Source organism: Coffea arabica, chromosome 6c (genome assembly GCF_036785885.1).
Source record: "Coffea arabica cultivar ET-39 chromosome 6c, Coffea Arabica ET-39 HiFi, whole genome shotgun sequence".
Lineage (NCBI taxonomy): Eukaryota > Viridiplantae > Streptophyta > Magnoliopsida > Gentianales > Rubiaceae > Coffea > Coffea arabica.
The window spans coordinates 12258609-12284625 of record NC_092320.1 but is presented as its reverse complement, the minus strand read 5'-3'; the positions used below and the strand labels follow the sequence as shown (position 1 = coordinate 12284625).

Here is a 26017-nt window from a genome sequence, read left to right as displayed (position 1 = left end):
CATCTCTTATGAAATACATGCCTAAATGGGCGCATGGCTAACATGGCCTGGGCAATGGGTTGAAAGTCTCGTCTTCCCTTCAATTGAATTTAGCTTAAAAGATAATAATAATGTAACCATTACGAAGCACTTCAACTAATCCCCGAAGAAATTTACAATTATCACGCGTTACGAGTGAATTCGTGTATTCAAAGATGGCTGAAATAGTTTACTCATGAGAATTATCCCTCCCATCCTTTTTTGTCCATCTAGTATGTTTTTGGATAGAAATTATTTAGAAAAAACACTGTAGAGTAGCTTTTTATTTTATATAATATGATGTATGTCATATAAAAAAAAATAAAGGCGACGATAAACATAAAAGAAAATTAAAAAATACATTTATATCATGAATCGAATAACATTTATACATAAGGATAAATAAAAATCGTCATTTTCCTTTTCGATTTCTTAAATCTCACCCTTGTCCCGTTAGAAGGGTGAAAGAGAATTTGTACATAATGACCCAATCCAAACACAATTGTAATCACATCCATTATCAGTTTGTTTGGATTGTGTTTTATTTGGAATATTTTTATTGTAGCACTTTTTGTGATGTGATATGTGTGAGATAAAAAGATAATTAGAAAAATAAAAAGGTGTATTGAAAATTGTAATGATGATGTAAGCAGATAAAATTGGGGAAATAAAACACAATCCAAACAAACCCGATATCATGATGGTTAATTGCGCAGAACCGCCAGCATTCATGTTGCAAATGATATGAAAAATGTGGAATCCCATCAGCCACAAGACCCCACAACTCACAAGACCACCAATTTGAACGGCTACTCTTCTTCTAGAAAATTTTAAAACTCGGAAGAATGCTCTATCCAACTTCTTTGTGAGGACATGGATGGTGAAGCACTGGTTGGAGCATTGCCAGATATAATTTGTCCCATGTTTGGCCGATTTTCAATTATGTCGGCCAGATATTAACTGCTGATAAAGGAATATCTACTGCTATTTTAGAAATTTGATTAAACTCCATTTTTCGGTCCGCGTATGACTACTAGTTTTGAGAAGCGCAGAGGAACAAACAGAAACAAAACCTAAAAAAATCAATTAACGAGCTTTGTATTTTAGAAGAATATATACTTGGACACCATGGTTCTTAAAATCCTATTATTATTCTATTGACGAAGATTGCTACCAGGAATTGCGCTGTTTTAGTGCATTCCTGTATCGCGACAATAAAAATGGATGATGTGGCCTTGTTTGAATTGCAGTTTTTCGTCGGAAAATTACGTTGTTTTTCGTGATCAAATTTATCTATTACATTTTTCCCTCACATACATCAAATCGCTACAGTATTTTTTCCATGAAAAATCATGGAAAATGCAATCCAAACACAACCAAATTTGTCTTCTTTAAACTTTTGGTGCATTCTATTAAGATGCATCGAATTACCATTTCTGATTAAGTTTACGTAGTTCCGTAAGTCTCCTTTTTTTTTTTTTTTTCTCTTTTTTACCAAAAAAATGGAAGATTGAACTGCCTTTTGCTGCTGCAAATTTTCTTATATTTTCATATGCTTGATGCTTTCAATATTTGGCTTGGAACGCAGCAAAATAGCAATATTAACTCTTAGTCGTACTTCTTGGATAGAACGTCCAGCAGCAACCAGTACCCCCATCTTTTGTTTCTTCTTGGGGTTTGCTTTTGGCTGATTGAGTAAGTAACATCTTGTGTCTTCGGTTCATAAAGATCCTTCCAAGTCCATAAAGCTCATCAAAATCATGAACGGCAAGAGTGTCTAGTTATTAATGTAAGACTACGTGGTAAAGGGTTTCGTCTTGACATGCAACCATTTCTTTAAAAAATGGTGAACAAGTGTTCACCTTTTTGAATACAGTGACCTATCTTTAAAAATTCCTTTTTTTCTTGTAAATAAATGGTGGAATTATCCGGCGCGTACTCTAGAGTAACGACTGCAGATTCCTTTATCAACCAAAGAAAAAAAAAAAAAGAGGTAAAATTAAAAAAATGAAAAAAAAAGAAAAGAAATTTGAATCTAAAACCTCTTCTGAACGGTAACCAATTAGCTCTCTTGGGCGTGAAAACAATAACCTTGGGCCCTTAACTACTAGGAATTATTTTAAAGTTTTATTATGCTTCTTCAAATCAAAAATGGGTTTTCGAAATTGATAGTGATGCTTGCCGGAACATTTGTCTTGCATTATACAGAGCTGCTTGTCCCGCGGGATTCCTTAGCATTATCAGCCATACGTTAAAGGAGTGCCCCCGTAGAAGGGCATCTTTAATAGATGTTCACGCAAGTCTAAATTCTTGAAAACAACTTTTTTCTTGTTTATTTCCTTCAAAGAAAAAGGAACTATTTCTTGTTTATTCGTTGGGAGACGGCAAACGTTTTTGTTGGTCACAAAGGCGGTGAAATATACCGCTCAATATTTTGTCATCTTGCTATCAACCAATTGGTTGGGCACTCTTCATTTACATTCTTATCGGCCAACATCCACCTACGTTTGTATTCCGAACTTCCAACTAACCTCTAGATGTATAATTGCAACTGCAGGTTCCAAGCATCCAGTTATATTATATACTCCCTCTCTTTTTTTATAACTGACGTTCAAGAAATTTGCTCTTAAGTACTTTTATCTGTCATTATATTATTCCCATGCAGCATTAATTATTTTTTCACAATTTTACCATTTTATCTCTTTCTACCAATACAGGGCTCTTAATTACTACTCCTAGTAATTTTTACTTCTCTCTTTGCTTTTGGCCTAGTAAAACAGCACCATTTAATACTATAGTGAGAGAAAACATGAGTGAATTGGATAATTAATGAGGATACAAAAGGAAAGTAGTGTGTAGATTTAAATAATGAAAAACTTTTCTTAATTGGTGTGCAAAACCTTAAACGTCAGTTATAAAAAAAGGAAGGGAGTATTTCGTCAAGTAGTTGTACGTCAGAGGATATGCTCTACATCGGCTTTAGTTAGGGAGAGGGAGAAGAGTCGAGGAAGTAGAGCCTTGAGGGCTTTCTTTCTTCGGATGCCTAATACTGGAACAGAAATTAACTTTGGTTGAAATGTTTTTCTCATCTCATTATTAAATATGACTTGATGGATGGTCAAGAGATGTTCCATATTTCTATTCAATAAGGTATTTTTCATGCTAATAGTCGTATTCCATATTCGATATATCACAAATTCTTCTGGGAGAAATTAAAAAAAAAAAAAAAGTAGCATCTAATGATAAAGTCAAATGAAAAGGAAACGATAACTGGTTCTGTTGATACTGCTGACCACACATTGATACGATCCAAGAACTATTGAATCTTTGAATTCACGCGTTCAAAGATTTCTCGCAGGTCAAAATTATAGAACTCACCCCCAATTGCATGGACACGTGGGCCGCCAAATAGGGTGGCTACGTTGTAGGTTTAAATCGAGATTGGATTGAAACTAACTTAGCAATTTGTTGAATTGGCATCGAAAACATATTTTGAAAATTGAAATCGGAACCATAATCATTATGATTAAAGATTTATATTTAGGTTTTCGAACCGGAATCATGACCGATGATTTATGATCCGTTCAAATCGTCTAAAAAAATATTTGCTATTTAAATATATTTGACCAATTTAGAATTCGATATCATATCAATGGTTAGTATATAATACCAACATCTCCAATTTTAGCCCAACAACCCATTATTCCATTCTATTAGTAAGTTTATATCAAATGACTAATTTAAATCCAGAACAAACAAAATCTAATCGACGATGAGAATTTTTTAAAATAAAATTTGCATCAATTTTTCTTTTCCTTGTACACGATGATACAATAAAGTTCTTTCTTTCCTTTTTTATTAACATTTATTGTTATTTTTTCTTAGAATCAATTTTATAACAAACAAAGTGTTTAAGCATGATTAAAAAAATAATCGGAAAAAAAATGAAACTGTAATCAAAATCGAAGATTCAAGAATTATAATCGTAACCTTCAAAAAATCAGAATTATTGATTTTTAAATCGGAATCGATGATTCTGTGACCAGTCTAGGGCCAAGTGGTAGGAGCCTCCGCTATTCCCATTATTATTAAAAAAAAAAAACCAATTCACTATGTTTTCTCCAGAAAATTCAGAATTTTGGACATGCAACCGCCACTCTGCCACTAGACGGGGCTTAAAGTTCTCGAAGACAAACAAGCTTGACTTCCCAGCTGTGTAGTCCCTCTGTTTCCCACTTCCGTCTGTTTAAGTGTTGCTATGCATGCTTAAAAAAAAAAAAAAAAAAGAAGAAGCTAGAATTGAGCTTGTTTGGATTGCCATTTTATTGAGAAAATATTTTGAGCTTTTCGAAAATATTTTTTTTGAAATTCACATACATCACATATTAAAAAGTATTATAATAAACCTTTGTTTTCAAAAAATATAATTCTTTCGACAATACATAATAATGGGAGATCTAAGCGTGTTTGTATGGAAAACTACGAAGAATTGAGACATTTCCCGGACCATGCATCCATTGTACTGATGCAATTTATGTCAAATTTGTAAAGCATATACAACACAGCATCATCCAATGGCAAATTAGTCAAGTCGTGTACTGTTAATGTTTGGTTATAGTTATAGTTATTTTAAAGGAAAAAAAAATGTAAAGCAAATTACAAGAGGAAAATATAATTAGAAATGTTTAATAATGAACGACTCAATTAATTAGTGGGGCGAGTGGCTGGGAATTCTGAGAATCCAACGGTATTTGGTCAGAAAAGCCCAGAGCGACCATGTGCAGGAATAATTAACCACTCCACCATACCCTTGCAACCATATATTCTGATCTCTAATCCAGGCTGTCAAATTAACAGAATGGATCTCGCGGAACCGCACCAATATTTCAAAATGGTTTTCTTGAGTAAATAAATGAATCGGATCCGGATGATTTTTAATATTATTTTCCCTATTGCAATTGATGATTTTTTTTTTTTGGTCAGAAACTCACATTATTTATTTTCCCCCATTTGTTTCTAGGCCTTCTGTTCTTTTGATGGGCTATGCCCAAAAACTGCATGTGCTCCTAATAAACGGGAAGTGATTACTAAGAAAACAAATTCTACTGATGATTAAATATCTGCTGCAGTTTAATTTTTCCTGATAAATAAAAAAGGGTATTATGGTTGCAATCAAAGTAATTTAACCTAGCTTTAAATTTGCAGTACTTTAACTGCTAATAATTTTTACGTTATAACGGCCAGTAAACAAATGCAGCCCAAATACTTTTCGCCAAGAGAAAGAGAACCATGCAGCATCGGATGCCATGTGTCCTTCTGTTGTATTTTGACTTGAAAATCAGCTGCCTTTTAGTCGAAAGAATGTAGCTGGTATTTTATGAGTCATTATCTGAGATTACAATGAGGTAATGGGCTTGAAAATAACAGTTTATGAAAGGCAAAAGCGCAGATCCAGTGAACAGGGTCAAAAAAGGAGACGAAGAAAAATCTCAAGGCTCTAAAACATATCTTCTTAGTTCAATTGCCGCGTCTGACTTCCGTTTTCGTTTGACCAGTTTAATGATCACAATTGGCTGCCTCTTTTTCGCTCTTCAACCATGGTACGTACCTGAGTTAAGGAACGTAAATCGGCTGCAATGCTACGTTTCTTGCTCCCTTATTATTATTGTAATCGCTCTTCAGAAAACGATGGTGGCTCTTCTCGTTGCCAGTTCTTAGGGAAATTTCCAGTTTGGCAGAGTCAAAGTGTCTGGCTTGGTCCATAGATAGGAGTAATTTTTTAATGTAAAGTCTAACGTAGTCTTACCACCGGTCCATTTTTCAAGAAATGCATTGAACATGCATTATATTGACCAGCTCGGCATCAACCCTGTATGTTGCTAGCCTAAATTGATCAAGGACGATGCAAACTTTAGAGTGATACTTTGAACTTTACCAGACTTTACATGCATAAGGAATTTTTCACCTGAAATTATTTTCTGGTTAGACTTGCGGAGCTTCAAAGGAAAATTTTGTCAAAAGTGGATCTAACAGTAGGCCTGGCAATCAGGACATATGGGCTAGACTTTTATACGTTTAGGATTAGTTCATTTAATTTGTGACACTTTTGGGTTTCAAATCATGAGTTTAGCTTTAATAAATGTGAAGATCATACTCAACTCACAAAATATTTAGATTTTAAGCCTTATTCGGGTTTAGTCCAAACTCACTTATTATTACTCATCAATTTTCTTAATATAATTAGTATAACTATTAAATTATAAAATTAATATAATATTCATAGGACTACAACATTAAAATAAAACATGAACAAGTAATAGTTCTTAAAAAGTACATATATAAAAAAATTTTCAACAATATTTAATTCGTTCAAAATACATGAAAAATAGTAATAAAACATGCTGTCATAAACTAATATATCTTTAAAGGTTGAAATTTCCTCATAGCCTTGTAACTTAAATCCAAACATACTTGATGATTTGTGTTTCTAGATAAAAAAGAAATCAACCAATATTATGCGAATATAAAAATTTACTTGACCAATAAGAAAAGTTAGAATTTCACTTATGCATTATCAATATTGAATCTCAAGAAAGATAGTAAAGAAATTTTCGGATGTATTTTTGTAATTTGTAATTTGTATATATTTAGTATTTAGTAATAATATTTTCTGAATATATAATTATATATATATATCAAAATATAAATATTATATGTATTAATCTTTCCTACACTGACAGTGTATACACTGTCAACATTGGATGAATGACAACTATGCAAAATTTGAATTTGATATTCAATTTTTGTACACGTGTCATGAATTAAATGGTGATAGTGTATACACTATTAATATATATAAGATTTACTCATATTATATATATTATATACATATATGTAATTAAAGGGTCGGACCTGTATGGAATTTGAGTCTAATGAGACCCAAACTCGATTCATATTTAATTCGGACTTATTTTTTAGGCCCAAACTCAAACTTGTTCATTGAAAGGTCAGGCTCATCGGATATTTTTCTCAAGTCGAATGAGCCAAGCTTGAGTTGAACCGATCTCATTGACAATTCTATCTAATAGTCTATCCTGGAAATACTGAGAGAATTTGATTTTTTTTCTTCCCTTAATTGGAATCAAAAGTATTAGAATCGTGCCATAATTAGCTTATATAACTTTATAGTTAGCAATACCTATAAATTTCAAAAAGAGTTACTCTAATTTAAAAAAAAAAATGCTTACAAAGACAATATAACAACTTTGCACATATCTTACAAAGACATGATGCTTTCTACAGGATTCTTTCTTCTATCAAATAAACGCATTTTTACACCCCAAAAAATGAAAATCTATGTCTTACATACGCAGACTTTTGCATTAATATATAGTTTAAATACTGAAAAGCAATATTTGAACCCTAATTCAATATAAAAATAAATTATAACATTGATATTAAATTGTGTAATATACTTGAAATTGGATTTCCAATTAATACTCAAATTCCATTGATCATCAAACAAATATAACTTTTTGGATTCAACAAGACTTTAGCAAAGTTTCAATTTTCAGAATTGAGGAAATGGCATAAATGGTTCCAAAATGTTTAAACTTTTATTTTTGTAGTCAATAAAGTTTTTCTTTAACATAAATGCTGGTCATTCAACTAATTATAACCTACATTATTGAATGAAAAAATGCACGTTTTCGTCAGTTAAGTGACAAAAAAATCTATATTTTGATGAGTTGAGTGAGAAAATACGCGCCACCATTTGAATTATAATAAACAAAAAGATTAGAGACAAAAATAAAGAAACATAAAATATTCAATAACAATTTGTGCCATATACTTTTCAAATTCCAGACTTCATTTTTCAATTTAACCAAATGTGTCGTGCCTGCAGGGTTCCCTTAATCCTTTGGACGTGGATCCTCCACCTATAACTTGCATGTCGTGTTGTCCATTTAAGTACAACAGCTTCTCCTTCGGGTATTCAGTAGACATGGAATCGTATGTACTTCCTATTTTGTCTCTATTTTTTCTACTAATACTATAATTTAGGTTGTTCTCTTCATATACACACGGGTCGTATCTGGCTGTGTTCCTGTCTTCTCTTCATATACACACGGCAGTCATATCAAAATTTTTCAAATAATATTTTGTTAGCATCATAAACAAAATTTTCAATCCATTTTTTCATATTTTCAATCATTTTTTTATCTCGTGTACATCACATCACAAAAAATATTATGATAATTATTCTAAATAATATTTCAAATAATACTCTACATAATTTGATTCCTAGCAACAACTTGTAACATCAGAATCAAGCATAATCATAACTAAGAATCAAACGATGATTGAAACTTCCAAATAATCACTACCAAGCCCTACAAACTTCTCTCACAATAACCAGAAACATTTTTTTTTATTGTTGATGCGATAATTTTTATTATACGTCTGCTCATACTCTGCACTAGGGGAAAATAGTGGAGTCAAAGTGGTCAATAGGGAATCCGGTGATAATTGAACTTTCATTGGACTAGACGAGTGTATAGACATTCACTAGTGAAATTTTTTTTTTTTTAAAAATGGACAAGAATGCAAGCAAAAAGATTTGATCCATCAACTTACACCGGAAAAAAAGATTTAAGTCTCTCCATAGTGGCCAACTCAATTACGCTGAAGGAATGGTTTAAATCTCTCACTACCGGCCAACTCAACTAGGTTGAGTGTTGAGTTGGTTTAGTAACCACAGACATGTACACAACCAATTTTCATCTAATATTCTCCAGGAAGTCTGGGGGGTAGAATTGGGAAGAACATATGGGTAGATAAAAATTCATTCGACATTTGAACCTTAAAAGAAAGGAAAAGAAAAGAAAAAAACAACAAGAACAACAGAAGAAAGAAAGTTCAGTTTCGCACGAGGCCCGCGTTAACTACAATCTACGGGTATAAACTTCCACCTTCCAAAGCCATCAACAAATATTAAACACAACCGTCTTTTTCTTCGGATCCATTCATTGATTTAATATAAGACGACGATGCTATTGCCGCCCGGCCTGGCCTCAGAGTTTAGACCCCAGCCGTGGGACCTGTATTTACTGATAGCTTTCCTCTTGACTTCACTTGCTCCTGCGCTGAAATTTGAAAATGACGTTTCCACCGAATAAAGCCTTTGCAACCATGAGCCTCACTGGCTACTAAAAAGGATTCGAACGCATCTATCTCACGCTCTATGTCATTATCTGTCTCATTTTTTTATTATATTATTATTTTTCCTATATAAATATCATATTTTAGTTCTTTTTTGTCTCCTTAAGATGCAATAACTATTATTTGAGTAATACACAAAATTTAACAAACTCAAAAAATCAAAATGCACAAAAAATGAGATTTTTTATGAATTTACTGCTATATTTTTTAATTTTCTATTATATATTACTTTTTTGAAGCTGTTGTATTTATTTTTACTCAATTAATAGTTATTGGGTCTTAAGGAAACAAAAAAGAACTAAAATATGATGTTTGTGTAGGAGAAATACCAATATAATAAAAAGTGGCACAGAGAGTGGCACAAGATGTGGGACAAAAGATCCGTTGCGGGATTCGAATCCCATTTCTAGTAAAAAAAATTCAAAAGAGGCGTTAGAGTACCCCTTTAATCTAGTTAGATTCTTTATACATGATTTCTTTAGACTCGTCTCCTTGTAAATTAGATTATAATAATGTTACCGTTGCCGTAAAGAAAAAAAAAAAAAAAACTAATAACGCCTTTGCGTGGCCCACTGATGGTCCAGTAGTCAGGAGCCGACGTTGTGCGATTCCTGGCCTTTTCTTTTGTGTATGCTAATAGATTGATTGCTGCATTACTTGAGTTTGTCAACAACAAATGAAAATATTCTTTTTTCTTTTAGCCACAGTCCCATACTTAAATTTTCATATAATATTTTTCAGTGGGGATTTGGGAGGTGGAAGATGAACAGATTTTTCTTTTCCTGGAGACTGGAGAGGGTAACAGCTTTAAGCAAAATGGGGCTTTTGGCCCAAATCTTCCAAGAAGGCAAATGGATGGTTTGCTTCGACAGGGGGACAACTTCTCGAACCACAAGCATGCCAAGCCCGTATCAACTGGTATCTCCATTTATGGCTCAGAATTAATACGAAAAGCCCACAACATGACAATCATCCCTCCAGTTCATTGGGTTCCTTTTCGTGACGGATTCTCGGCTAGGGCATCTTCACAAACCGTACAGTATGGTATTTGTTTTTTTTTTTTTTTTAACTTAATTTTTACAATTAAATTTACTATTTCTGATGACATATAAAATAGTTCTATGGCAAAGAGGCTCCATTTTTAGAATGGCATGGCAGCTCTCATTTTCTATCCCTTTTTTTTTTTTTTTTTTGTAAGAAAACGATCATCAATTACCATCTAATAATATTGACAACAAGAACAAGAGAAATAAAGCAAAATAATAGAGAGAGAAAAGTCACCGAAACGTACCATTGCAAATAATTCTACTTGGTTGTTTGGGGCTTGGACTTTGGGGAGGTGGAATAGGCACTGGCAGAATGTTTATCTTGGGTGGGCGAATTTCGCGCACATTTATCTCTGGATTCAACATAAAAACTTTATGATTTTTTTTCCAAAGAAAAGATTTTAGTTTATAAGGAAAATGTTGAAAGTTTTTTGACATTCTAGATGGGGAAACCAAAAAAAACACATAACTTTGTACGAGTTCCCTCCCTTGGACTGGCAGGGCACCATCAACATCAAGCAGAGGAAGCTTGTTCTGTCGGTTTCGGGAGTGTGGGGTTTGGACGTTTGTACGAGGTTTTATTGGGTTGTTACCATGATCATCATCATGGCTTCAACACGTTGTCACTCGCAAAGCCTAATTGCATCGCGCAAATCATCAGATTCTTTAACTACTTTTGCCTCTTCGCTATAAGAAGAAGCTCGTCGAGTCTCTTTGTTTAGAGCCTTGTGGATCAAGGCACTTGAGCCGACGAATGAAATCAACAATTAGCTTCGAACGTTGCTGCATAAAAGCATTTCCCTCTATCATCTTGTTATCATTTTTATTTCACAAATATCAAATTATATATATATATATTTATATATAAAGAAAAAGATTATAGCGTTTTTCTAAAGATTTTTTTTTGAAATACATAATAGTTTGTCCAGACAAAACAACATTTATTTAGGGATGAACTATGTTTATAAAAAATGGTACGTTATATATAATTGTAATGATCTTAGTATTTGTTTTAGTGTTCAAGCCTTGAGCAGTTATCAAGACGTAGAATGGGTTAATCCTAATCTACTGTGCTAACAGGCACAATGTATGTATCAAGCTTTTGCTCGTTTGTAAATATTTTTGGTTCAAGCAATACATTTCTACCGTTTTGGACCAAAAAAAAATATTGTGCCAAAATCCAACAATATATTGTTGAATTGCTGCGTACCATTATGTTTCACGCATGTTAGTGATTGTTAATGATGCGGGCGGAACTGGATCTGAGTTTGTTTACCTGGACTTTCAAAATTTAGTAATTGTAATTGCCAGCCAGGATGTGAATTGTTGACACTTTTAGTATACTTAATTAATAATGACCAAACTTTCATCATCAAAGCGTACAGCCCTACAAGGTGGAAGGAAGCCAGTTTTCTCGTTCAAGTGACTGGCTAAAGTGATGGGACTTTTACCCATATATTTTTTAGAAGGTGTTAACTGCAATCTTTATATAATATGAGTTTAGGCCTCTTGTTTGGATAGCAATTTTGATTCAAAGAAAAATTACTATTTTTTTTTGTGAATTCATTTTTCAGTCACATTTTTACATCACATATATCAAATTGCTACAGTAAATTTTTACAAAAAAAACTTAGAAAAATGCAATCCAAACACAACTACGAGACACTAGCTCTCTCCTCAGGCTCATCGCTGCTTTCGTTTTTTGTTCTTTTTTCTTTTAGTAGGTGCAAATCAATTGCTTGCTTTTGGCCCAATCTTGATCTCCCCGAGACGGTTGATTGAGTTTAAAGGCTACGTTTGCTTGTTTCTGGAAGTGCTTGGGAGATAAGGCTTTAAATAAATAGTTTGAGTCCAATAATTTTCTTGTGGCAAACTTTTTGTTCCACATTGCTTTCTTTTTTAATTTCCGAATGCACTACTGTGAAGCAAATTATCTGAGGTTCATAAGAATTAGTAGTCAGTTAGTGGGTATTACTTCTAAAAAATGCGCGCCTGCGCCTGTTTGCTTGCTCGTGAAAGAGAGTCGTGTACTATTGGTCAACCACAAGTTTGAACTCGTCAGACCGCTCCCCCGACTTCACTCACGAATTCCAAATCAAATCCAAACAAGTCAGACCTGCAAAATCTATCTGTCCGTTATTGTCCCCTTCTTCTTTTAAATCCTTTTATTTATTGCTACCCACTTCTTTTTTCCAAGCACTGCTGCTATTTATTATTTATCCAAACAACGAAGACCAACAAAAAGAAAAAGAGGAAAAAGTGGAGGGAGTTGTACTAAAAAGCAACAAGTCTCTCTATTTCTCTTCTGGTAGTAATTGAGAAATGAATCTACTTGAAGCGCCATCATTCCTCTCCGCTTTTACTTCACTATTCACTCCAAATTTCAAAAATTCCTGGCACGATCCCATTCCCCTTAGATCTACGCATTCTCTCTTCAACTCCTACTCCTAAAACACACGCCCGCTGCCGGTTGATCGAGTTCGTTTAGATTGGTGTGGATTTCTGTTGTTATTAAAGTGAAGCTGCTTTTGCTGACAATGCCGCCTCCGACTGACTCTGATTTTGATCTCCGAGTATGAACTTCTTCTTTTTTTTTTCCCCCTTTCCGAGGTTAAAATTTCAAAATTTTGTGTAATTTCTGCTCATTTTTACTACATTTGCAGCGAGCATCTACGCCGCCTGGAAGTTTGGGGATCAGGTACCACTAAAAAAAGAAAAAATGGAAAAGAACTACTATTAATTCCTCGAATATATATATATATATATATATATATTTATATATTTGCACAACTATATTTGCACTAGTTGTCTTAGGTTTCTGATTTCTGTGGTTATCGTACAATGTGTTGAATTTTGGTTGATATATGGTCCGATTTATATGCTAATAATAAAAAAAGATGGCCTCGGCCGGCTGTGATGTGAGTTTTCAGTGACGCATTTGCTGACGTTAACAACCTCGAGCACTGTGCCAAGTACTTGAATCAAACCCTAGTCACCTTCGGATTTCCGGCTTCGCTTGATCTCTTCGCCAATGATCCAGTGAGTCATCGCATTTTCCATTTTCTTCCCCCTTTTCAGTAACTTATGAACTTTTTTTCCCCCGTGTGCGCGCGCACAGGCAAGTGAATTTACTTCGTTTGGTTTTCTGAGTGCAATTTGAGTAGGTTTCAATCGCGAGGACTTGCAATTGCATATATGCACTGTTACAGCAGAGGCAGAGGGACATTGATTTTAGAGAGTCTGCTAATGAGCAGAGACAACGGTATGGCCCTTCCTCTACCATATAATTTTGCTTGTTTGGGGACTGTGTGGTTACATGAATATGAATGAAGAATGGAAATGTAAATGGTTTCTCAATCTGTGTACATTTTTCTTACGGGTTGTCATTCTGCATTGTGGCGGTTAACTTGTATGTGCACAAAGTCTAGTTTGTCTGGTTATATGTACACTTTTAGAAATAAATTTGTTTTTTTTTCTTTTGTTTGTGGAGTCATAGAAAGTAAAATAAATGCGAAGAGAGAGAGAGAGAGAGAGAGAGAGAGAGAGAGAGGTGAGCAGCGGTGGTGTTTGGTTTCAGGATTTGTGCCTAAGGTTACAGGCACGCCACAGTCACAAATTTCATGATAAAGGAAGTGGCTCGTTCTGTGAAATTAACTGTCATTTGCAGACAATTATTTGTGATTTCCTCTTTTCTTTTTTGTTTTTGGTAATTGGACTAACATTACTTTGGTTTAAAATGTAAGTTTCGACATTTTTGAGTTGAAATTACCATAATAATGTCGAGGGTTAAATTGAGTGCTCTTGAATTTTGTTAACTTGATCAGAAGTTTCATGGATGGAAGACCTAGTATAATCTACTAATTACGAGACTAGTGGAGTAAGAGGAATTTTTTGACTTAAACATGTGGTCTGAAAGAAATTGGAGGCTAGAGTTGTGAGAGGATTTGAGTGAACTAGAGTTGCTCGCTTCTATATAACTGCTGGGTATTTAATTGTCAGTTTTAAGTACATATGTCAATTTTCTACTTCAGGTTTTTGAGGACCCAAAGAAGTTTTCAGTTTATTGTAGATAGAATATGGTTCTGCTTGAAATGAATTATCAATTCTATCTAGTGTCATTGCTAGAAAAATGTTATGCTTAAAATGAATCACTAATTCTTGAAATGAATTGGCAGTTATTACTCTTGGGCTTTGTCCAGGGATCTTAATCGCTCAGCAGTTTTTTTCCTATTTTCCTCAAGGTTTTTGTCAGACATTTCAAGATTCGAGGCTAAAGTGGAGAGATTGGAAGCCCAACTTGCATCCAAGGATAGAGAAATAGCAACAATGACTAGAACAGTTCGTATTTTACCACATGGAATTATTCTTTGTCTTGTATTGGTTAATTTATCCTATTGAGCTATTCTGTGAGCTTAACTAAGAGTTTATGGCCAGGAAGCAAAAGCTTCTGCAGCTTTTAAAGCGCAAATTGAAAAGTTGCAGCAAGAACGAGATGAGTTTCAAAGAATGGTGATTGGGAATCAGGTCAGGACATTTCAGTTCATCTGATGTTCATTACAGGATTTCTTTAATTTTGCCTAGAAAATTTGATGCTAACAAATCTAGTATTTTGTTGAATAGCAAGTTAAAACTCAACAAATACATGAGATGAAGAAAAAGGAAAAAGAGTACATAAAACTGCAGGTATGATATGAATTTTTGTTGGTCTTGAAGTTGGATATGCTAAGTGTATGCAATACATTACAGTAATTGATGCCATGTAATTGGCTAGCTAGATGGTAAGACAGTTGTTACTTTTCTATTTTTCATAGGAAAGGCTAAACCAAGTTCTGATGGAGAAGAAGAAGGAATCTAGATCAGGAATGGAGATTATGAATTTGCTTCAGGTAATTGTAAATTCAGAGCATCTTATGCAAGTTAATAAAAATGTTTGTTTATTGTCATTCATAACATATTGCAAACAGAAAGAAGGGCGGCAGCGTGGTACATGGAATGGAAAGAAAGCTGACAATGACTTCTACAAAAAGATTGTAAGTCACCTGGTTTTGTTTCTTGAACTTTTTCCATCCTTTTGGTTCGTTTCTCACCATATGCTCCTCCTAGGTGGACACATATGAAGCAAAAAACCAAGAACTAGTGGCAGAGAATGCTGATCTGAGAGCATTATTACGTTCAATGCAGGTGACCACTCAATTATGGCAATTTTTTGTCTTTTCCTAGAAGAGGAAACACACTGCTTTTTGTAGCTCTATTTGCTGAACTGATTCACAATAAAGAGAGTTAATGAAGATTAAGATGAAGGCTTGTCTAGACCTAACGAAAATAATATGGCCATGACTGCCAAAATTCTTTGAAATCAGTATTACATGGTGCATTCCATTCCACGTGTAATTGAGGCTCATCAAGCTGAAGAAAGTGTCAAAATAAATGGTGCTTAATTAGTTTCATTTTTCATAACCAATGTGATACATCCAAGAGTGAAGGAACTTATGGTTTTTGTTACTTTTCATTCGCCTGCTTAGAAAGGATCTGGTTGATGAAAATTTGATATATAATCTTCCAAGTGATTGCTTAACTTTTCGAGCCTATCATGAGAAGCTCTTTCTGATTGAGCCTAACTTATCTGATATATTTTACCTACAGGTGGACATGCGCGACTTTTTGAATGCACCAAATGGTACATCCAATCAATCTTTTCTAGTTAATGGAAGGCAAGAGATTGACCACTTGCAATCCCCTTTGGGTGGGAGAACGGTATGGCAGAGTGTTTGCAAAATTATGTTTTTTTGAAGAAGTAGAACTTCATTTTTCATCATTCATGGTTTTGCAGGATATGTTTGACCTTCCTCTCCATATGGCTAGAGATCAAATTGAAGAAAGTCTACGAACTAAAATGGCCTCTATTAAGGTAGAATATGCAGATTTTCATGCTATACGCAGACAATTGTTTTGTGATCTGATGGTTAAATCCCTAAGGAATCACTGTCTTTATTCTATGTTCTGAAACTTGAAGGAGCGCATGGTTCAACTACAAGATGCACAACAAGGTGCAGAAGTCACGTCTGAAGCAACAGAGAGAGAACTTGAGCTGGAAGCTCAACTTGTTGAGGCCAGGAGTATAATTCAGGAGCAGGTATGTAAGATTCAATACAATCCCCTTCCACGAACCCTAGATTCCAGCTTCCCCCTTCCTTCTCTCCCGAATGGCACATGTGCAAAACAGTAAATGAATAGATAAACCAAACACAAAAGTTGTTTTCAATTGCCGTATTTCCGGGTGTTAATTTTTAACACCAGCATGGTGCTGATATTGAACCTCTCTATTAACCTATAATCAAGTAATTTTTATTGAATTTATAGTAGGGGAAATTCTATGTCAAGAAGTTTATCCATCTTGTTGCGCGTTCAACTAAATTAAGATTCTCAGAATGTGGAATAGCTTGTTTGCATAGGCATTGCTCATAGTAAATTGATTAATACAATGGTTTTGTATATGCCTTGAATTTGCACAAACTAGACCATGGGTGACAGAAATCGAATTATTTCCAAAAGCAGCTAAAATCTATCAATTCTTTAGTGCATGTGACGAACAGGAAAATGTGGTTGGAAATTTCCCGAGGTTGTTGAACGAAGGGTTCTAGATCAGGATTCCCATTGCATTTTACTGCAATAAATGTTGGGTCAAATATTCATTAGTGCCTTTTCCAATAGATGTTATGCAGTGTTGCAAGTTAACAGTAATGTTAAGGCAGGTGATGATGTTTTGTAATTAAAAAGAGATTCTTATTATTCAGAAGAATCAATAAGAAATATTTGTAGACTTGTTCAAGTAGTGGTTGAATAGTCTTTTGCCCTCTGGTTTTAAATTTTCAAATGCATCTTGTACTTGGTGTTCATTTGCTAATCTCCAACTCCAACTGGGATCGAGCCATGGACCTTATTTTGATTGAAATTACCATATTTCCATCACTATATAGCTTCTCATTGTGCTTCTGTTGCTAGATTGATATTCTGTCTTACAATTCTGATATCTATGATCATAGTCCTCTGTATGAGAAATTTTTACCCCTGTATTGTTTTGGACTGCAGGCTTCCATCATGTCTAAGCATCTTACAAAGTCTGAACGTCCAAGGTAATGAAGAAGTAACTTTCTCAACACGTAACAGCTCCCCCAAACTAATCTAAGCAGCTAAGGCTTGATACTTATTTTTTAAGTAAACTTATGCAGGAGATTGAGTGGTAATATAAATTCTGACAGAGAACTAATTCTTTCATCGCCAACTGAGGTATAAACAGTCATGAGCTTTCTTTCTTTCACTAGTTAAATTATTTTTCTGTTGAGATGATTAATGTTTCTCATCTGTTATAGACTTGTAATGGTCTTGGAAAATTCATTTGCTTATCATTTTCATTGTTATCCATGTTTTTTTCACATATTAGAATCTTGGAGAAAATGGAAAGAATTTTAGACCTTAACCTGGTCTAAACAGCAATGAGAGTTGAAGTTTACAACTCTGTCAGTATTGAAAACTTTCATCTGTTGCTATGCTAGCTTTGGATGAATCCCATCCAAGCCAAGGCGGCAATCTTTATGTTCTACACATTCTAGACGACATGGAAAATAGACTTTTAAGTTTCTCTGTCATGCATTCTCTCCTGGCATGCTATTGTGTGCTATTGCTGTACTCATTTTTTTGGACGATACAACTGATAATCAAATGTCACCAAAGAAAAGAAAAACAATAATCATAGATGAACATGGTCAAGGGTGTGGTTTTGAAGAACTTTGACATAAGCAAATATCGTGAGGCTGATATTGATGTTCTGGCATCGGTGGACTTGTTCTTATCATGCCCCTACGAGGGCAATGATGCAAATGCTAGTTAATCTATTCGGTTATGGCACCCAGTTACTTAGTGCATGCCTCTGTTTAATTTAACAAGTCAAAAACGACTTTTTGGCAGTAATGGAGAGGACAAGTATTTGATGATGGATGCAACCAGGTGCATGCGGCAGGTATGATGGCTCATTGTTGTCTGGTATATCTTTTTGAAATCTTTTGTTTGACATATGGGGCTGTCTGAAGTCATGACAGTTGAACTTGCTGAAAGTCACGTGCAATGATCTATGGTTGAATGATGTGAAGCTGACAATATCTAGGGCGGGTCAACATATGCATACATGTGCATTGATGGTCGCAAGTCATCTGGGCTACCTGTTCAGGCTGCTTGAAAGAACTATTGTTTTACTTCGGGCTAGTAATTGTAACGTCGTCGTAGCTAGCTTTGCTTTGTGTATGCATTTGCTTATTCGACGTATGCAGGGCTTTACGATAGTGCCCTTTAACCTACTGTATTGTCACGTATTGATGTTTTTCTGATTGCAAATTTCCTTGGCAACAACAACATTGTGAGCCTCCCTCCTTCACTAAACCCGGTATATATGTCAACGATATCTGTTGTGACACCTCTGGCTTTCTTTGTAAGGGTGGCTTTTTCCTTAATGATGGCTTCTTGCTAGCTGGGGTTATTTTCGGTCTCTGAATAACACTTGGAACAACAGGTAATTTGTTTACCCAAAAATGATCGGCACGAGGGGAGGGATTGTAATAAAAAATGAAAGGAAGGAAACGGGGGATGGAAGTAAAGAGGGCTACAGCGAATGTGCTGTGTGCGGGAGGGATGTATTTGCCCAAAATTAAGAAATGAGAATTGTGCAGGCGACCTGGAGAGCTTTGTAGGAAAATGTGCCTAAATAATTTGACTTCACCCTTCGTAACGGTGTGAGAGCATGGAATCCCTGGATTTTAGTGCAATCAGTTTCCTGGAAAAGAAACAGTAGTACTATCATAAGAACAGAATTTACATACACCACCGGTGTCAGGTGTCAATCACACGCTACGCTAGTCTGCGTCCATGCCCATGTATCCGCTTAATCAAAGAGATGCAGAAAAAAGTATCATGAATTTCTTTGCCATGGACAGTTTAGAAGCCGAAAGCGGTGGGCTTAAATCTTAATCTTTTACTAAGGTGGCTTGACAAGGCAACTTAGGCAAGCAAGTGCTGTACTGGTTTATTCATTTATATTTTATTCATGCTGTCACTGGAGCACTTGAAAAAAGCGAGTTTGACTAAGCTTAGCCCCTCGTGGCACATGTTAATTGGAAGAGTTCATCTCCAGGATTTTTTGGAGTCGATTTCCAGCGCGGTTGATTTTCCATTGTGCACTAGTAAAGTGGGTCTTGTCTTGAGGCTCGGGTTATAGGCACATGCAGCAAACCTAAAACCAATTGTCAATTTGGCTAACGTAACCTTGAGAGCAAAGGCGTTCTCTTTGCTTGTGTACGAGAAAAGGAGAAATAATCACTCGAAAGAAACATATAGTAACAGAAGAGGTCATAGGGGTAGGGAACATGTAACTTGCAAATAAACAAAAACGTGATATTTATTGACAAAACCCCGATTTCAAACAATCATTCATCTTCACAGACCTCGAAATAACGTGCCCCAATTCCCATTTTTCGCCATTGAACAGGGATGCTACTTCAACTAACTATTATGCGTGAATTTTTGCAGAAGTTTTGTCAAGAGAGCTGCGGGGTCAAAGCTTCAACTCAACAATCACAACCTTTTGCACCTAAAAAAATTCATCTGGAAGACTAGGAACCTATTGGAGCTTGCTACTTGGTCGGAATATATTTGTGCGTTTTGCATTTGTAGTTTGAAGGGAAGAATGAATTCCAAAATCCGAAATGACCAGCAAAAGAAGCCAAGTTCTGTGCTTCAAAGTGATGGTGTCTACTTCAATCGTATTCTGTCAAGAGAGTCTTCTGTTGGTCAATCTTCACGTATATACTACCGGAGACCTGAGGGAGTTCCCTTTAGATGGGAGATGCAGCCCGGGACTCCAAAGAATCTTCCTGAAGATGAGGAGCTTCCACCGCTTAGCCCCCCTCCACTAGTTCAAAGCTTGGGGCTGCCTAAGCCTTGTGTTGATCAACCCAAACATCCAGATCACTCCAAGATCTGGTTTTGGAGAAAAATCAAGATAATCAATAGAAGTAGGAAGGTTAAGAATCAAACATCAGTAGGGACAGACGCTGATGTCCCCGGTTTAAACCAAAATGGTCAGATATTTCAACTTGGTGATCAATCTGATGGAGATTTTGTAGCGTCATCTAACAAGTCATGTACTTCATCATCCTCATCTTCATATTCCTCAAACAGTCAAGCCATGGAGTCAACAAGCAATCGAAAGGAGTCCGTTGAAGGTCCATTTTGCTGCAGTCAGTGCGACAATTCACCAATCCTGGTTCGTGTCACAAGAAGGATATGATTTTTCTTTCTTTTTTTTTGGGGTACTTGGTGATTGTGTGAATTGATCCTTCTTCTGTGTTTATGTGTTTGAAGTAAATTACATGTTTTGACCGAGTAGAATTTAGCATTTTCTTCGTATAGACGCGCTAGAAGCACAAATGGACAGACAGGTAAGTTCACCAAATCATTGTCTAAGCTAAGCGATACATTTTATTATTTGCGTGCTAGAATATTTCATGCATATTTTGCTTATAACCTGGATGCAGCTATGCATGGTCAATTCACTCGTCACTTCAATATTGAACTCCAAGTCAAGTTCAGAAATGTTTTATTTTTGCAAAATTTGATTGCGAACCAGGCAGAAAACAGAATATGTGTGATCCCCAAAAGCCAAAATCACAACGGAAGCTGGGAATACAAGATAATTGGATAGCTTTGCTCAGCTACTTTCTAACTAGTTATTCATGTGTTGATTTTTTTTGGCGCATAAATATCATGAAACCCCTTCTCTTTGCCCTTGTAAGATCTAGAGTCTCCCTGACCAGAAACTCAGACACTACCAGGCGCTTAGTTCTGGTTGCTTTATATTTTGAGCCCACCTCACAATTTGAGTTGAAGACTTAAAATTACGTATTATGTGCCGTACTCCCATGCAAAAATATGATTCCTTGCATCATAAATACTTGAGATGGCAACAATTACTCGTTATGATTAATATGACTCTTTTATGGAATGTATATTGTAGGATGAAGGGGACAGGAAGGTGTACTACTGTCGAGTACACGAGACAGCTGAAAATGATGGCTCTATGGCGGGCAACAGAATTCTTTGCAGGGTCTCTTCTGTGGATCAATCTTTTCGTTCGTATTATCGAAGCTCTGAAGGGGTTCCCTTCAGATGGGAAATGCAGCCAGGGACACCAAAACATCCACCAGAAAATGAGCTGATTCCACCCCCCAGTCCTCCACCAGCAGTTCAGAGTTTGGGACTACCGCTCCCAAAGCTTAATTCTCACGAGGAGTCAGCGAAAACTACCAATGGCTTTAAACTGTCAAGAATGGGGTGGTTTTGGATCAACAAGAAGAAAATGCGGAGAACTGAAAAAGTTGGAGAAGTCAGCTTTAGACGTGATCTCAATGCAACAGAATCTTGCTGCTCTGATGATCAGAGACCTGAGTGGAGTGATGGTGATTCAGTTCCTCGGTCATCTTCCGCATCCTCAGTTGTTGTGCCCAGGTCACATAGCTTAATGAAATTGTCAGAACTTCGAAGAGATCTCTTCAGTCGCAAGCATTTTTGTTTCAATCCGCGGAACCCATGAGCATAAATATCAATTCTCGGAATGTAGATTAATCTGTCACAAATTCTGTACACGTTTGTTCTTTGGACTGCACTTTGATTTATTGTATTAAACGCATTTTGAGTTTATAAGGCTATATACCACGATGTCTCTCTGTACCATTTGTTTTTTTTTTTTTTTTTTTGAAAATATCTCTGTACCATTTGTTAAGTCATATCATATGTATTTAGGTTAATGTCACAATTGTACATACAATCTTCTTACTATAATTGGTTAAAAAGTTGTAAATTTACCACTTCTTATGTGTTTACTGACTAAGTAAAAATATTTTCATTTCTTTCAATCATGTTTCTACTTAGCTCTACAATTTAGATGATCTTTCTATTAAGTACAAAAGAAAACGGTTAATCTTTTGACATCATTTACCGCTTGATTATCTTCAATCTAACTTTTTTCATCCCATTGTACCTAAAATTAAGAATGGGGCAATCTTTTCGTTCTTTCTTCTTGTGAGTTATGACAAACAAAAAGGCAATCAATTAATCGTAAACTTCACTTTCATCATTTCCAAAACGTGTTGGTGCACTATCCAAATCAAAACGGGCCTGTTTCATCCGGCCAACCCATTGAAGCAGTGGGCCTCGTTTAACCACTTCCTCCCATAAACATGTCCACCAATTTTTAGCGGGAAAGCAGAATGAAAATGGCGGGAACGTAAATATGTTATCCATAACTTTGATCAGTCCTCTTCATTCGTCCACCGACGTATCTGCCATAACGAAAAAAATAACAAAGAAGAAGAAGACAAGGAGAAATGTTCTCCAGCAGCCAGATAGATGTCGCCGGCGGCGGCTTTTCTTCTTCACAAACCACTGACTCATCCCGCTCCTCAGCCAAGGTCAAATTCTACTTTATCCCATTTTCTTTCATTTCACAATTTCCTTTATTATTTTGTTGTTTACTCTTTTTTTTGAATATTTGGACACATTTGAAAAAAAAGAGTCGAGATGCACAGCCGATGGTTCCGGTAACGGTGAAGCAAATAAGCGATGCAGTACTATCAACTGATGACAAATCAAGCTTTAAGATCGACGGAGTTGATGTAAAAAATGTGGGTTTATTTTTTGTATCCCTTTGAAAATTGTTTTCTTACCTTTTTTTTTTCACAAGATTTGAGTTTTAATATATGAAGATACCTGATTTGTATCGGGTTTCAGGTGATGTTGGTGGGAATGGCATTTAACAAATCTGAAAAGGTTACGGATGTCCAATTTGAGATTGATGATGGGACTGGCCGTATTGGTTGCCTTAGATGGTATACTATTTACCATTCACTTCACATTTAGCTCTCTGTCAGTTTGTATAAGGGGGTTAGGACAATGTCTAAATTCAAATGTTCATTTGATATTTTTTTAACTCAGATTCCAATTTGATGTGGACAGCCATTCACTCTTTTGGGAAATTGGATGCCCTTGACGTGCTTCATATTAATAGTAATAGCTAGAATATTCATGGCGTATGGAATCTTATGTTTGATTTCGTTGTCAAGAAATTACTTGCATCTTGGAAATTAAGGTAATCAGAAGTAAAAGGAGGAAATTATATCAGAGGGTCAAATATCCTCAGTTTTCATCATTTGATATGTAAACCATGAATGCCTGATTCCTGTTATGTGTGTAGAAATGTTAAAAACATATACCAATATGCTTTATGTTTTCTTAGGTTCTACTACCGCTTAACCTTAGATAAGTTAGTCTTGCGTCAAGTTGATCATCTTGACAACCTGTATTAGAGGTTGTTAGTTTGTTACTAACCAAGCATTAATGCTGTGACAGTGTGGGGAATCAGATGGCTAATGGCATTGTTGGTTGTTTACTGCAAGTGTAGTTTATATTGAAGTTCATCTTTGGCTAAGTATGTATTCATGTTATACATTGCAGGATCAATGACGCCGTGGACACCAAGGAAGTCGGGAGAGTAGAGTAAGGTCTCCGACTTTGTTAGTTCTGCTTCATTTACATTTAACTTCAAACCATGTTTTTTGTTTGAATTATAGGGATGGGAAGTATGTTCGAGTGCATGGACTTTTGAAAGCATTGCAAGGCAAAAAGCAACTTCAGGTCTTTGCCATCAGGTAGGCATCATTTTGCAATTTAATATGAGCTTTATTCAAATTTTTTTCTGAGAAATAAAGATTCTTGGCTTGAGCTGTTGCTAGTTGAGTTATATTGTCCTCATTTAAGATTATTAAACGATTTGAAAATGACATCTATCTAATTGTAGCATTAATAGCAACTCGGTGTTGGATGCTTTTTCTTTTGCTGGAATCGGAGGTGAAAACTTGAGGAAATTTGTTCAATTGGATTGCGTATTTTCTGAGGAGATCAATCTTTATGTTCATGTTACATTTTTTCTATTGTCATGCCATAATTGCACATAGGCTAGCTAATAGGGTGTCCATAGATGACTAATATTTTGCCATTTTTGTATACCAATGGTTGAATTTTTTCTTGATTTCAGGCCTCTGAATAACTATGATGAGCTCTCAAGCCACTTTCTCGCCTGCATACATTACCACAGCTTTAACACCAGACGGGTATAAATACAACTTTTGCTTGTTATCTGTTTCAACAGTGCGTAGCATGCAGTTATCTGAATAGGTTATACTCGTTAATTATTTCATCTTCTAACTGAGACAATATATTGTCAAATATACATGGCGCAGAATGGAGTCATTGCCCCTTCTCAAGTTCATAATCCAATTTCAGCAGTTAGCACTCCTGTGAATGGACACAAGAGCTCTTCTTCAAATCAAGTCAGTTGACATTAATACTCGCCTAGCATTAGATTACTTGATCTTTATAATGTTTCTGATTCGTTCTTCTGGACTTCTCAGTTCTATGGAGAATATAGCACGGATGGACTCAAGGGCATTGATAAAATGGTGATAGAGTACTTAGAACAACCTTCCTCAGTGTAAGTCATAAAAGTTGATGCAAATGGGCTGCACTGCATAGAAACGTAAATAAGTGTCAATGGAATAGTTTGTCTAGATGGGCTGCATGACCGGTGTAATTTGCTGCGGAATGTATTGCTAACAGCACGGAACAGGGAAATGGCTAGCGTAATTTGTTTTTCACTAGAAAATGGATTGTCTTCATCTTCGATTTGAAAATTAAATAAATACTTGATAATCTTCCGAGTCCGTTTATTTGCAATTTGAGTTTATACATGGTCTTTTTTGATGCTTATTGACTTGAGCTCTTCCCATGTTCCAGGGCACAGGAAAAGGGAGTTCACAGGAATGAAATTGCCCAGCACCTCAAAATTCCTCTGGAAAAGATCTTGTACGTATCCTCTCTCTCTCTCTCTGCCTCTCTGCCTCTCTGCTTGCGTGCGGATATAGTAATGAAAGCAACTCACCAGTTTTCTTTCCCCCCCTTTTGTCAATGTTGTAGGGAGACTATTGAGTCCCTAGAATCAGAAGGGCTGATTTACTCAACAATTGATGAATGTCATTACAAGTCCACTACCTGTGGTTGAAGTCATGACATGCATATGCCCCAGATCAATGCGAGGATTGATAGCAAGATCATCATGCACCCATGCTTGCACTCATTTACTTAGGTTGGATGTCCTATTTTCTTAGTAGTAGAGTTGAAAAGGGAACATCGGCTCCATGATAAGTAAAATCCAGCAGACTTTTGTACGCTCGAAAAGTTTCCAACCCTATTTAGATAGCCCGTGTTTTGGCTCTGTCTGTTCTGATGTAAAGGGTAAAACAACTTAGTACTCTCTTAGGATTGAACTTCACCTTGAAAACTTTGCAGTGAATGATTGATCAAAGACTTAAAGTCCGTTGCAGCTTCTGTTTTGCAGCCGCAATATGATGTCTCAAAGGACGAAGGATTATTAGATTCTGTCGTCCTTTAGAAGTTAAAGTTAAACCCGGCTAAAGGGCTCCACCTTCATTAAATCAAAATGCTAGAGCCAGACCAATTATTCATATATTGCTTCATAATCCTTCGCAAGTGCAATCTGATTCGAGTGTGAGAAGTTACGCAACTTTTTCTTCCCTCACGTGGAAAGTTGGAAGTCGGAACCTTTGTTAGCT

At 35.7% G+C, this 26017-nt stretch overlaps 3 protein-coding genes across 5 annotated transcripts; all 3 read left to right on the top strand.

The window, feature by feature from the left end:
* The first annotated feature begins 12491 nt into the window (after positions 1 to 12491).
* On the top strand, positions 12492 to 18753 carry LOC113693579 (uncharacterized). Its single transcript, XM_027212115.2, has 17 exons — positions 12492 to 12859; positions 12950 to 12984; positions 13217 to 13325; positions 13451 to 13548; positions 14528 to 14624; positions 14721 to 14810; positions 14907 to 14969; positions 15098 to 15172; positions 15251 to 15316; positions 15390 to 15467; positions 15930 to 16040; positions 16117 to 16194; positions 16300 to 16419; positions 17376 to 17419; positions 17516 to 17573; positions 18252 to 18303; positions 18374 to 18753. The coding sequence occupies exons 1-16, from the start codon at positions 12824 to 12826 to the stop codon at positions 18252 to 18254; spliced, it is 1161 nt and encodes a 386-aa protein (XP_027067916.1). The 5' UTR covers positions 12492 to 12823; the 3' UTR covers positions 18255 to 18303; positions 18374 to 18753.
* A 772-nt stretch (positions 18754 to 19525) lies between these two features.
* On the top strand, positions 19526 to 22061 carry LOC140008481 (uncharacterized). Of its 2 annotated transcripts, XM_072052937.1 has the most exons (3): positions 19526 to 19690; positions 19863 to 20598; positions 21349 to 22061. In XM_072052937.1, the coding sequence occupies exons 2-3, from the start codon at positions 20020 to 20022 to the stop codon at positions 21922 to 21924; spliced, it is 1155 nt and encodes a 384-aa protein (XP_071909038.1). In that variant the 5' UTR covers positions 19526 to 19690; positions 19863 to 20019; the 3' UTR covers positions 21925 to 22061. The 2 variants fall into 2 exon arrangements, with proteins under 2 accessions (XP_071909038.1, XP_071909036.1); XM_072052935.1 differs by having other exon boundaries at positions 19526 to 20598.
* Positions 22062 to 22644: 583 nt separating this feature from the next.
* LOC113693580 (replication protein A 32 kDa subunit A) lies at positions 22645 to 25772 on the top strand. 2 transcript variants are annotated; one of them, XM_027212116.2, is made up of 10 exons: positions 22645 to 22801; positions 22904 to 23014; positions 23121 to 23218; positions 23844 to 23885; positions 23960 to 24037; positions 24424 to 24499; positions 24629 to 24718; positions 24800 to 24879; positions 25182 to 25250; positions 25362 to 25772. In XM_027212116.2, the coding sequence occupies exons 1-10, from the start codon at positions 22718 to 22720 to the stop codon at positions 25444 to 25446; spliced, it is 813 nt and encodes a 270-aa protein (XP_027067917.2). In that variant the 5' UTR covers positions 22645 to 22717; the 3' UTR covers positions 25447 to 25772. The 2 variants fall into 2 exon arrangements, with proteins under 2 accessions (XP_027067917.2, XP_027067918.2); XM_027212117.2 differs by having other exon boundaries at positions 25330 to 25772.
* Positions 25773 to 26017: the final 245 nt, after the last annotated feature.